This window comes from Felis catus, chromosome F1 (genome assembly GCF_018350175.1).
Source record: "Felis catus isolate Fca126 chromosome F1, F.catus_Fca126_mat1.0, whole genome shotgun sequence".
NCBI lineage: Eukaryota > Metazoa > Chordata > Mammalia > Carnivora > Felidae > Felis > Felis catus.
In genome coordinates this window covers 39,826,693-39,839,988 of record NC_058384.1, presented here as the reverse complement: position 1 = coordinate 39,839,988, position 13,296 = coordinate 39,826,693, and the positions used below count along the sequence as shown (strand labels likewise).

At 53.7% G+C, this 13,296-nt stretch overlaps 1 protein-coding gene across 4 annotated transcripts in view; it reads right to left on the bottom strand.

The window, feature by feature from the left end:
* The window catches only part of IGFN1 (immunoglobulin like and fibronectin type III domain containing 1), a 32,457-nt gene extending 19,397 nt beyond the window's left edge, over positions 1 to 13,060 (bottom strand). For 2 of the 4 annotated variants that reach the window (XM_045048850.1, XM_023247442.2), the window contains exons 1-11: positions 12,917 to 13,060; positions 10,582 to 10,630; positions 9,980 to 10,102; positions 8,544 to 8,683; positions 7,250 to 7,349; positions 5,817 to 5,861; positions 5,507 to 5,552; positions 4,756 to 4,930; positions 3,773 to 3,886; positions 2,105 to 2,273; positions 634 to 906 (exon numbers count right to left, since the gene is read on the bottom strand). In XM_045048850.1, the coding sequence (XP_044904785.1) occupies positions 634 to 906; positions 2,105 to 2,273; positions 3,773 to 3,886; positions 4,756 to 4,930; positions 5,507 to 5,552; positions 5,817 to 5,861; positions 7,250 to 7,349; positions 8,544 to 8,683; positions 9,980 to 10,102; positions 10,582 to 10,588 (1,192 nt within the window). In that variant the 5' untranslated portion in view covers positions 10,589 to 10,630; positions 12,917 to 13,060. Of the gene's footprint in view, positions 1 to 633; positions 907 to 2,104; positions 2,274 to 3,772; positions 3,887 to 4,755; positions 4,931 to 5,506; positions 5,553 to 5,816; positions 5,862 to 6,084; positions 7,224 to 7,249; positions 7,350 to 8,543; positions 8,684 to 9,979; positions 10,103 to 10,581; positions 10,631 to 12,916 lie in introns of those variants that run through there. The other 2 variants (XM_045048848.1, XM_045048849.1) reach the window with 2 other exon arrangements.
* Positions 13,061 to 13,296: the final 236 nt, after the last annotated feature.

The window sequence follows — 13,296 nt, the reverse complement described above, 5'->3', positions numbered from 1 at the left end:
CCCAGTAGAGAAAAAGCTGACCATCTCAGAAGCCAGGGTGTGCCAGCTCACTGATAGATGAATCCTATCACCACCTCCCCCAGCCCCCAAGCCACAGACCATCCCGCTGCTGCTATGTGCTTCGTGAGGATTTTTGGAGAAAACGCATAACCCCAAACTCATCTCCTTATCACACTGCCACGAGCAGTTGCATGGTTTTTAAAAGATCTATTTGCCCCAACATCTGCCTTACAAATGCCCAGTTTAGTTTCCTGAGATCACCTTGAGCCCACATCCCTAGGGGGATTTAAGGGTGTTCTTTGGCCTAACCCAGGGACTTCTCACCCATACTGAACTTGGGCCAAGCGCTGGCCAGGACCCTCAGGCCATCTTGGATCTGCACCCCCAGAGTAATTCCAGAGGCCTCTTGGAGGAGATATAGCTGAGGTCGACCCGGCTGGCAGTGAAGGGCCTACATCACAACAGCTCAGGAATCGATCTCGGGAGCCTTCCTCATTCTCTGACAGGGAAGGAATCCTCAAAAGCAAATGACTGACCAAAGGGAGCCCCTACTCTTGACCTTCTTCATGCCCTCCTCGGCCCTGAGGCTTGCCTTGGTAGAGGCAGGGAAAGACAGAGGTGTGAACCACTCACCTTCAACCACCAGCCAGGCGCTAGAGCTGTGGAACCCAGTGCCAAGCGAGTAGAGGCCCATGTCTGAGAAATGGGCCCCCCTTACCACCAGACGGTGGGTCAGCCCATCAGGAGACACAGACACTTCATATTTGTTGCTGAGTTGGAGTGGCCGGTGCCGGAAATTCCAGGTGGCATTGGGGCAGGGGTTGGAGAGAACACACTCGAAGACGGCGTCACCCTGCTCTTCACAGTGGGTCTCAGCCAGCGGGACCACCACTCTGGCGGGGATGGCTGTCCGGGAGATAGGAATGGGGGTGTCAGCTTGGCAACATGACTCAGTGTGACCTGACACGGTGGGGCTGCTTGGTCAGAAGCCCAGGTTCAGACCAGCTCAGCCACAAACCCCCTGTGTCATCTTGGGCAGGTCACCTCCTTACCCCAGGTGACGGTCCCCCCCCCCCTATAAAATGAGGGATTATAATTAGGTTACGAATAGTAAGACTGTTTTCAGCTCTGGAATTCTGTAATCCTAAATCCGGAAATTGTATCTCGGGGTAAGATGGGTACGTGAAGAAAACCTATATGCTGACTGCCAGTGCTTTATATATGTTATCTTATGTATTCTTGTGACCACTTCCAAGGTAGGTATTATTATTTCCTTTTTATAGGAAAGGAAACAGAGGCTTCAGAAGTTCAACGATTTGCCCCAGTTTTACCCAACCAAGAGGCAACCCGCTCAGAATTCACACCCAGGTCTGGCTGATTCCAAAGCCCCTGCCCCTCTCCCCTATACCAGGCATATGCCCAGGTATACCAGAGATCTCATGCCCTCTTTTTTCTCAACCTTGATTTAGAACCATGTTCTTTACACTCTATCTGCCCAAAGCTTTCTTCTCCAGTCTCTCCTCCTCCCAGGAAGCCTCTGGAGCTGTCAAGTGCTTTGGTGGAGGGGCGCGGGGGGGGGGGGGTGGAGATTGCATACGCAGCTACTTGTGGGATGGGGCAGAGTTTGATGAGGGAGGAAGGGACGGTTCCCAGGTGAGGTGTGGGCACTAGAGGCAGGGAAGGAAGAGGTCTGTACGGGGCACAAGTGTGCCTAACCTGGGTAGAGCTTCTTGCTGGGGGGGGGGGGGGGGGTTCTGGGAAGTGAGAGTCTGCATCAGAAAGGAGTGACGAGGAGGAGTGGTATTAATTTGGACCTAATCTGGAAATAATTGGTTGCCGCAGAAGGTCTGTGAGCAGGGGTATGGCATGGATGTTGTACGTCTGTGGCTGGAACTCAGCACCAAGAGAACATAGACCTTGGACCAAGACTTTTGGAAAGCAGAGATCACTTCAATTTAACATCTGGGTGTATCTTCCTCTTCTGAACAGTCTTTGCAAGGCAGGCGTAGGGGGCACATCACATTTCTCTTCCCCCCAACCATGGCATGAGCCCCCCTCCTTACGGATCTCCCCCATTCGAACTTCTGAGGGGAAGAGCACCCACCGCTAGCATCCAGTTCCGTGGAGAAGATTTCCACATCCTCCACCTTGACCTGGTAAATGCCAGCATCCTCAGGATGCAGGTTCCGGATCTGGAAGTGGTAGCGTTTCCCCAGGTGCCGCAGACAGTGCTTGATCTGGTTGTCGAAGCCGTAGGGGATCATCTCACCATCCTGAGGCGGAGAAAGGAAGAGGAGGGTTCAGGGCCTCAGCGGGTCCCCAGGACCTCCTGCCCCAACCCCATTCTGACAGCTTTCTCTCACTGGCCCAGGCACCAGACAACATATTGTTGGAACCACACGGGGGATGGGAGGGGGACAGGGGCAGGGGGTGGAGAGCAGGGCTCAGAGCCCTTGAAAACAGGGAATGTGAGGTGAAGGGGAATAAATGTCCTAGGAGTGTCCTTGACTCTCACCGTGGAGTAAATAATCTGTAAGTGTTACCCAAGAGGCACCTGAGAGTGGGAGATCTCAGCTGAGATTGAGTAGAGCAACTACCAAGCAGCCTGAGGGGGTTAGCAGGGGGCAAGGAGGCACCATCAGGAGCCTGGGGGGGGGGGCAGCAAATTTGTTCCCAGAGGGTCGTGAGAGAGTTCTATCAGATACCCTCAGGGCTCTACAAAACCTAGTACTCTATACCCACGCCCACTTTAGCTAAAGCCTGGATAGATTTGCTATGTGCCAGATACTAATAATAGCTCATCTTCGGTTGTCTACTGTGTGCCAGGCACTGTTTTAGGTACTTGGGGCGCATCAGTGAATACAACAAAGATTCCTGCCCCCAGGGAGCTAAAATTCTACGAGGGACACAGACAAACAACCAATATCATAAGCAGGCAATATAACGTATATTAGAAAGAGATAGAACTAGGGAAAAAAAGAAAAGAGAGAGGAGGGTATAGATTCAGGAAGGCAGGATGGGGTTGGGGGGGCACAACAGTGTCACACAAGGTGGCCAGGGGAAGCCTGGCTGCGGGGAAGACCAGACGTGACAGGCAGCAGGACCAGTTGGAGCAGGGAAACCGAGGCAAGCCCAGGGGAGGGGGGAGGGGGCAGGAGGAGAACAGAGCTAAGAAAAGTGGTAAATCATATATAATCTCATTCATCTTCTAATTGTGCCATGAGATAGGTCCTGCATGACCCTCACTTTACATGTGAGGACCCCGAGGCACAGGGACGGTAAGCATCTTGCCTGGGGTCCCACAGCCAGTAAGTGGTGGAGCCAGGATGAGTCTGACGATAGAACTAGAATTGCTGTGCTCTGTTTCCTCCCCCAACACACACATCTGCCCCAGTTCCCACTTTGTTGACAGGCAGTTACTATTGGAGCCCATGCAAGGATGTGTCAGATCTCTGGAGAGAGAGCTAGATGGATGGGGGTGCAGAATTGGATGGGGGATTTCTCAGAATCCTCTTTTAACCCCTGCCGCCGCCTGTCCCCGTGCCCTAGCTGGAGAACCTGGCTGCGTAATGAGAGGTAAGAGCACTCTGCGAACTGTCCACACCGAAGTTTGACCTCACCCGAACCAGGAATTCCATAGGATGCAGGACTCACCATCTGTGGACCTGAATTGCTCCCAGAGGAGAACCCGTGGGCCCCTATTTCCTCCCCGCCCAGGACCTGCAGCATCCCTGCCAGATCCCTCCCCCTTCAATGGCTCCTCCGGCCTCACCTTATACAGGTAAATCTTGCTCCCAGAATACTTGAGGTCCAGCTCCAGGCCAAACGTTGCGACCCCCTCCTTGCTGACCTTGATGTGTCTCAGGTTGGAGATGGCGTTGACATACTAGGGAAGACAAACCCGCCCGGGGAGCTGTCTGAGCTCTCTAATCAGGGCACTCCAAACCCGCAGACTCCAGCCCCCCAGGGCCCCACTGGAGCATGCATTTGCCCATTTTACAGGTGGGAAGAAATTTTCCAAGGTGAGACATCAGGTCAGCAAGGAAAGCGAGAAAGGACCCCAGGTGTCCAAGTGCTCTGAGAACCTGGGAGGGCTTTTCTGTTCATCTGTTATTCCGTCCAATAAAAATTTAGTTGAGCTCCCACTGTGTGCAAAGCCCTGTGATAAGGTCAGTGAGAAAGCCTGGAGGACAGAAACTGAGTCCCAGGATGTTTGATGAACCACCTTCAAAAATGATAAAATACTATTTTCAGGATGATGGAAACTAGTCGTTTTGCATTTCCAGAAGACAAAATCAGACTGATGCTATAGTTAGGTTAAACCCAGGGCAGAAGTTCCTGCAGTTTATAGGACACTGTGGAATTCCCTCCACTGGAAGCGTTTAGAAATAAGACAGGTATCCAAGGTCTGGGGAGGCTGACAGCTGACCGGAAGCCCTTGCAGCACCGGGCTGGGTGCCTTAAGGACCTTCCCTCGTTCATCCTCTCACTAAGCCTAAGAGGCAGGTATGTCTAGAACACCCATTTTACAAATAAGGAAACCAAGACACGGAGGCCCTAACTTTCCCAAAGCCCCAGATTTCAGTAAGTATCAGAGCCAGATTTTAAAGCCAAGTCGTGGACTTTCAGGCCTGGGTCCTTGGCCCGACACCGGGGTTGGGCGGGGACGGTGCGGACGAGGGCGGGTCCTCCACCAAGCCCAGCTCCAGGAGGGGGCGCCCGCGAGGCACCGGGCTGCGGCCCAGGAGAGGGTACCTGGGCCATCTTGTCCTCGTGTTCCTTGCGCATCTCCCGCAGCTTGCGCAGCATGCCGCGGTAGTCCACGATGCCGTACTTCAGGCAGATCCGCTCGTAGTCCTTGCGGTCGGCCGTCATCAGCAGCTGCCACACCTGCTCCAGGTTCGGCTTTTTCTTGGTGGGAGGCGGGGCCCTGGGGAGCAGGGTGGGCGGGTCAGAGGCCGGAGGAGCCCTGGGGGAGCCCCAGGAGCTGGTCTCCCGGGCCTGCCCCCCCCCCCGAGGGGCCCGTGGGGAGCTGCCCTCTCTGCCCTGGAAGAAAGGGACAGGGAAGCTGGGCTCTGGGACTGACCACTGTCAGGACACGATGGACCTAGAGATGGGTGCGTCCGCCTTCTCCCCATAGTGCAAACTTGCTCGCAGGAGAAACACCACTCCTAACAACTTTTTTTGTGTATTTCTGAGAAAGATGCGCAGGGCGGGGGGAAGGGGGAGAGTGCAGATTATTCTGTTACTTTAACACTTTTTTAAAAATATCATTGTTCTAGCAGAGCATCCCCTTTTACAAAGGAGTAAATCAGGACCCAGACAGGAGAGATGATTAAGGACATAGAGCTTAAAGGCGGCGGAGCTCCCAGGTCAGTCCTCCACCTCCTCCCATTGGCCACCTGCAGTCTAGCTTCCTAGCCGGTGGAGTGGAGAGCTGAGCCTGGCTTGCCCATGGAAGTAGCAGGGAGCCTTCACCCCTGCCCCTGGACGGGCCCAGACCCACCTCTTTTTCAGGAGATTTCGGTAGTCCATCAACTCCTTCCTGAGGTCTAGAAAAGGAGCAGGAATGAGGCCCCAAGCCCAGGATGGGATGCCCAGGGGCTAACACGGGGCTATTCCGTAGCAATGCGGGTAGGGTGGGGTGGGCAGTCTGAGGACCTGTGGTCCATGGCTGACAGCCAAGCTTTTGAACAGGCTCTCCTGGGGACTGGTTATGCTCCATAAGGTAAGGGTTTGGCCAGGTAGGGAGCACCAGACAAGGAGTAGCCCATTCCCCCAATCCCAAGGAGATTTCTGGCCACCCTTCCACCTACCCTCCTGGGGTTCCTTGTGCCTCTTCCGATTCTTCCGAAAGCCAACTGGACCATCAGGAGGAGAGGAGGGAGTTAATGTGGACAGAAGGGGAGAGAAACAAGACACATTGGTGGTCTTCCTGAGAGCCAGCTGAGTGCCAGGGCCCTGCCCTCTCCACTGACCTCCAAGTCACAGCAAGGGCTCAGCAAGAGGGCTCAATAGGGCGATGGTCTGTCTGTCATAAGCTTTGGTACCCCAGAGCCTTAGCATGATGGAGGTGGAACTCACCTGATTATCATCGCATGCAGGGGAGGCCCACTGACATGGCTGCAGGGACAGGGAGGTGGCAGAAGTGAGTGAGGTGACCATGGGTGACAGCACACTGAACTGTCTCTGGAGGGGCTCTTCCGGCACCTGGGAGCTGCCGTTTCGGGGTATAGGCCAATGTTGCCAAAGAAGTCAGACACTGCCATTTGGCTGACTCTGCAGCCATTCCCAATCCTCGTCCTCATCATCTATCCACTCCCACTAGTAGGAAGGAGGCCGGAAAAGCTAAATACTGGCTTCCCTTGCAACTAGGAGTGGCCGTGTGAGTGACACGGTTCTGGCCAATGAGATATAAACAGAAGTCTCCAAGGACTTTCTGAGAATGCTTTGGCTTTCTTGATAAGAGGGCCAGATGTACCCGGTGCATCTGTCTGTGGATTCAGTGTGGGTCTGCAGCAGTTGTCTTATGACTCTGAGGAGATAAACCAGCCTCTTCGGGTAGCAGAGCAGCGAGACAGGAAGAGTCCGGCTGTCCCGTGACAGCCCTGAGCTGTGGTTTGATCCCTGGACTCTGACCTCAGGACTTCTTATCATGTGACATGCTCAAGTGTCTATTTCTTGGGCTATTCGTAGTAGGGTTTTCTGTTACTTGTATACAGTATAGCCAATTGAAAGACTATATCTGCTTTCTCAAGAGACATGTACCTTCCCGTTATTACCAGTGGACAAGTGACTTAAAATTTGGAAACATTGTGCAAGCCAAAGCAAACAAACCGACCCCACATATCTGACTGTCACCTCTGACATAAGCCTGTACAAAGGATCCTTTGTACAGTGGAGAACTAAGGCCCAGAGAAGAAAATGAAGCCCATTGAAGGAGTGAGCAGAAGATTCAGGACCAGACACCAACCTCCAGCTCCTGCCCTCATTCCAAGGGTTTAAGAGAATATCATCCAGAGCCTCTGCCATGGGGCATCTGCTGAGTGTGCACCTTTTAAACCAGATGCAGAGTTAGCGCGGAAGTGGGTAAAGCCAAGGGCTCTGGCACCAGATGGGGCAGCAGCCTTGGTGTCCCTCTCTCCTTTTACCCCACCAGCTGCACAGCCTCTGAGGTCTCTGAGGGGAAAAGCAGGGCCAACATCCAAGTACTGACGAGACAGGAAGAGGGGGAGAGGGACAGGCCCACCTTCGATGACCATGAGCCTGGTGGAGCACGTGGCTTCTCCGTACATGTTCACTGCTGTGCACCGGTACACGTCTGTGTCCTCACCCGTCAGCTTGTTGATCTGCAGAGAGGCCAAGGCCAGGGGAACAGGGCTAGCACCTCCCTTTCCCCCACTTACTGGACATGGCTATAAGTGTATAAAGATGAACAAGACACAGCCCTTTCCTTGCGGAGTCCCCAGCCTTCATCAAGAAAGTCAGACCCCAAAACAAAGAGCTGGATCATGACAGAGAGCAGACGTACCAACTCTCTGCCATCAGAGGCAACGTGGCATAGCAGAAAAAGCACGCGTGTTTTTTTGTTTTGTTTTGTTTTGTTTTGTTTTGTTTTGTTTTGTTTTTTGGATCGGATGGATCTGGGACTGAATATCATCTCTGTCATATATTATGGGCTACGGCACCTTGGGTATATTACTTCACCTCTTTGAACCTTTGTTTCTTAGAAGGTGAGGATAACATCTCAAAAAGTAGTGAATGGTCAGGATTGAGTTATATAATCTATGTCAAACGTGTAGCCCAAGGCCCAGCGCATAGTAGGTGTTCCATGACTGGTAGCTGTAATTATTACTCATATTGGCCGGCACGGACAGAGCGCTCTCTGGAGGCCAGGACTGAGTAGACACTCTACATCAACCTTTTGTATTCATAACAACACCCTAAAGTAAGTACCGTTATCAGCCCCATGTTACAGGTGAGGAAACAGAGGTACAGAAACAGAGAAGTAAGTAACTTTCCAAGGCCAAGGTGGTGGGCCTGGGATTGGAAGCCAGGCTGTCACACTCCAGAGCTGGAATTCTTTTTTTTTTTTTTTCAACGTTTATTTATTTTTGGGACACAGAGAGACAGAGCATGAACGGGGGAGGGGCAGAGAGAGAGGGAGACACAGAATCAGAAACAGGCTCCAGGCTCTGAACCATCAGCCCAGAGCCCGACGCGGGGCTCGAACCCACGGACCGCGAGATCGTGACCTGGCTGAAGTCGGACGCTTAACCGACTGCGCCACCCAGGCGCCCCCAGAGCTGGAATTCTTAAGCTCCAGCCTCCGCCACCTGCCAGGTTATCAGCAGAGGTACCCGCAAGGCAGCCAGATCCACATCTGGCTCAGGCGACCTGGAGCCACAGGATGGAGCTGATTGGACTCATCCCCAACTGGGACCATCTCCTACTCCTCTGGGGATTGGAGGCCACCAGGGAGACCTTCGAGGGGACAGGAAGAAATGAGTAGACCTGGGTCAGGGGGAGAACTCAGATCTTACCTGTAGCACGTGCTCCTTGCTGCCAGGGGCAGAGGAGATCTCGTACTTGCTGGAGTTACTGAGGTTACCTTTGGTGCACTGCCAATGTACTTTGGGTCTGGGCTCCCCACAGACCACGGCCCGAAAGATGGCATTTTTCCCTGGGGCAGGAAAAGTGGTCAAAAGATTGGCAGGTTAGGGGAGGGGTGACAGTGTACTTTTGTTGAGATTTTCATTTATGTTACTTTCACTGCTTTAGGAATTTCAACTACCCAATCCAAAAAGGGTGTCAGGCCTTGGTGCCCTTGACTCCAAGGCTCTTATGATGCCAGGCGGAGATCAGGAATTTCCAGACAATGTCTGCTTGGCTTCTGTATCACAGAGTGTGGCTAGACTGTCCACGTGGAAGGGGAAGCAAGCAGGCTTGGGGTAGAAGGGGGTATTTCTTTGCAAGTGGGTAAGGAAAGGAGTCTGAAGGATTCTCCCAAGACTGGGAAGGGGATGAGTCTTTTGTAGGTTCCATGTCCACTCTCGAGGTGGGATGGTCTGGAGACACAGGGTTCCAGCCTCAGAAAAGCGCCCGAGTTCCATGTTTGGCCTGGAAGGCTGGGCGCTGCGTACCCTCAAGGAATCCCTTGGGCTCCTGCCAGGAACATCTCAGTAGAGATCAGTGAGGAGTGAAGACCCAAGGGCCCTCCCCAGTGATGAAAGACAATTTCTCATGACTTTGTTGAGTGGTGACTTAAAGTCAGATTTAGAAAAATAAAGTGCCATTCTTTTTCTTATACCGGAATGTTGTAAACTCAAGGTATTGCAGGAAGCTGTGTTGGTAAAAGAACACCAATTCTCATCCCTTCCCCCTAAAGCCTTTGCTGCCATCACTTTCCTGGGCACTTTTCTCACACGGCTCAAATTAACTTATTTTATTTTATTTTATTTTATTAAGAGAGAGAGTGCAAGCGGGAGACGGGCAGGAGAGAGGGAGAGAGAGAATCCCAAGCAGGCTCTGTGCTTGGCTCAGAGCCCAACATGGGGCTTGATTTCACCACCATATCACAACCTGAGCTGAAGTCAAGAGCCAGGCGCTAACCAACTGAACCACCCAGGAGCCCCTTAACTCCTTTTTATAGTGTCTACAGTAGCTGCTCGGAGGCAGGGAGAGGGGAGGGCGCTAAGAAACACCACCACCGTTCCCGCTCCACGGTTAGCATCCCCCAATCTTATTCCCAAATATTTCTTGTTTCAGCATACCGTAGTATGTCTTCACTCCCTTTCTTCGTTCGGCTCCTCAGGTCCCTTGCCCTTCAGGGGACCCAGGCAGGCAGGCACCGCACAAGTATAAAGAAACACGGCGTGGCCTGGTGCTGGACTTGGGGGCTGGGAGGCAGGCTGGGAAGGACAGCGCCCAAGCCCCCTCCACTGCACACACCCTCAGCAGCTCCCCTCCCAGGTCTCACCTTCCTGCAGCGCCATGGGGACGGGCTTCTGCTGGAAGTCTGGGGTGCTGAAGCCTTCGGGGATATCCTCCACCAGCTGCTGGATGTTCACCCCATGAAGGCGGGATTTCTTGAGGGGCTTCCCTGGGAAAGGTGGGGGAAAGGGAGATGAGCCCTTCCTACTCTTCCTTGTGGGTGGCCCTTCGACACAATGGAGCACCGACCCAGGCACCCAAGGACCATGAACCCCTCCTCACTATCCTACCAGGGGCAGGACTATCTCCCAGAGCTCCTGCCTGTGAGCAGGGCGTTTGAATTTTCTAGTGGAATCTGACAGTCCTCCAGCAGTGTGAATGGAGCCCCTGGGAAGTGGGCAGGGAGCACCCAAGGAAGACCCTGGGAGCGTCATGGGGGTAAAGCTGGAGAAGGGAGAATGCGAAGGGGTTCCCCATGGGGGGGCTTTATTCAGGAAAACAAGTTAAAACCCAAAGCCGAGACTAAAAAGAGCCAAGAGACAGGTGAAGTCCCAAAGACTTCTGAGCCCTATCCTTCCCTCCCCTCCAGCCAGTGAGAAGCCCAGATGAGGGGCAGGGCAGGGGAGGGGAGGTCAGCTTTTCTCTCACCTGCCATAGTTTGGGTGCCTCTTTGGTTACCGAGGGTGCAGCTGATCTCCTGAGAACAGAAGACAGAATTGTTTATGAGAGGTGCAGGCTGGTCTTACCCCATCTCTCCCACACCATCGGGGCATCAGTCGCTCTCTGGCATGGGAGCTGGGTAGAGTTGTTGTCCCTGAGAGCTTCTCTAACCCCACCTAATGACACCGATTTGTGTCCTACAATTCCCTGCCCAGAGACAGGGAGAGGGCAGGTTGGTGCTTGGTTGTACCTTTCCCAGGTAATCGAGACCACAGGGCTGAGCCTGTAACTGGTGAGCTTGTAACAGCCTGAGCTGGTGGCTTGGCCTTTGAGTGTGTCCCCAGGTCTGATGGCCACTCAGAGGGTGAGACATAATCTCCCCGAAGCTCAGGGAAAACAAATTCCTGGCGTTTGGGATTCCTTTAGCTATTTAGTGGACCGCCCCCTCTTGATTTTGGAATGTCAGTTTGCCAGGGATATTCTCTGGGACTCCTGGCTCCTCCCCTAACTCTGAGATTTTCTAGTAAGACCCGGCAGCCTTCTGCCTCCCACCCTCAACCAATCTGGAATCCTACTGATGACCAGATCTGCAGGGGGGAATCCCTTAGTTGTCTGTTCTTCAGCTCTTTTTGACCCAGGCTGACAGGATCCTCATAAATCCATCTGGCCCCCCTCTGAAGCCAGTGAGTTATAGTGTCAGGTGACCAAAATGTTCTCCAGCCTTTTGCAACCACCATTACCACTATCTCCCCCTGATTTCTTCACAATTGCCCCCTACCATTATGGCTGATGGGGAGTGCCACCCAGGAGAGAGAGGGGACTTGGCCCTGGGCTGGGATGAGAGCCTTGATGAGAGCCATGAATTGAAGGGCAGTGGTGGGGGGATGTCTTGAAAAAATTCTCCAGCAGTCCCACCCCCTGTGCGCTTGGCCCGTGGCCGAGGGGTTCCATTTTGAAGATGCCGTTCCCTTCCCCAAGAGCCTTGTGTTCAGGATAGAATCACACATGACAGAGCAAATTCTTCCCTCCAACTGACACTTCCATTTCACAACTGTCCACTTCTGGCCTCAAGGTGTCCCCTCTACAGGCCAGCGGCTGCCCCCCAGCGCGCTGGAATGCCACGGCGCGCCAACTGCGTTCTGGAGCGGTCACAGGGCCACAGCCGCTGCGCAGCAGGGAGTCATGAGGGAGGGCGAGGGATGATGGAGAGCAGCCGCCAATGGAGGAGGACGCAGCCGATCATGAGTGGCGGGAGCTGCAGGGGCCTGTGTCCCACCCGTTCCCCAGTCCCATGCCCCGGCACCTGTCTACGACCCCCACCCTGGAGTAGTCAGCGTTCAACAGGGACACCTTCGTTGTCATCTTCATTTTCATCACCCCCCGCCCCCATCACCCTCGCTACCAGCTCTCAGTCCCTTACTCCGCTGTTTGTCACACATGAAGTGTAATGCTAACCGCTGCTCTCCCTCTGGCCTCCTGCCTTCAGGTCCCAGCTGAGAAGGGAGAGAGAAGCAGAACCCCTACAGGAACTTAAGGGTCCGAGATTCGGCCACCTTGCCCTCTGCACCCCCATTCTCTCCAGGAAGCCAGATTTGGGACAAGGTTAGTGATAAACAGGCAAGAGATCTGCTTGGTTGGAGACTAGAGGGGTATGGTCTCAATCAGAGGGGAGGAGGAAGGAAATGAATTCTCTTCCCATGAATTCTCTTTGCCCTTTTGAGAAGAAATCCCAATTTTTCTCAGCACCAAAGGGCAACCGTGTCATGCCCAGCCCATCATGACTCTCAGCCCTGGAGCCCAGGGCAGTGTCTCCTGGTCTGTCCCGGAACAATAGCCCTCAACACTGCTCGCCCCTGCCCCTACCTGCCGTCGTCTTGCGTCTCTAGGTAGCTGCTGCCTCCACCTTCCAAACTGGTAGAATTGAGGCAGGAAGAGTCAAATGGGGCTTGTCTCAACTGCTTTGACCATGTTATTAATCAAGATGTAACCAGCCCCAGACCTGAAGTCGTTATTCTAGACAGCTAGTCAGATTTTTAACCTGATCATCATTTCACACTCTAAGCCAAACAGTGCCTGGAAAATCAGAGCCAGGACAAAACTGCTCAGACAGGACTCACTGAGATTCTCTCTTCCAAATATCCTGGAGTCCTCTAGAAGGGATTGTACAGGCACCCCAGGGTGGAATCAGCCAGCCAGCAAACGTGCCCCAGGCTGATCCCATGCCCACTGCCTGCCCCTTCCTGAGTAGAAAAGTTAGAGAGCATTCCAGCATCCCCATCTCTGCCCTGCTCTGCCATGGGTGGGCATCCAGGTACCCACTTACCTGGGCGCACCGCCGACCTCCAGCCTCCTGTCTGCTCCCTCCTCTCTGTTTCCAGCTGCTGCACACCGCTAAAGGCTCTGAATGGACTGCTGGTGGACAGACAGTGCCGGGAGCAGATGTAGGTCACTGCGGACGCCCCAGGCTCTCTCTGCCCCTCCCACTCACCCCGCCTCCCTCCTCCGGCTCCAGCTCAGGCTTGGCAGGGCAGCCCCCCTCCCCCAGGGTTAATGCCCTAGCCTCTGAGGAGGTCAGAGATGGAAGGGTCCTGTGACATCAGTTCATCCACCTCCTCGGTTTGCAGACCTGTAAGCTCTTAACCAGATTGGCTTGGTTAAGTTTGTTCCATTTGCCTCATTCAGATAACCCCTTTTGGCGGGGGT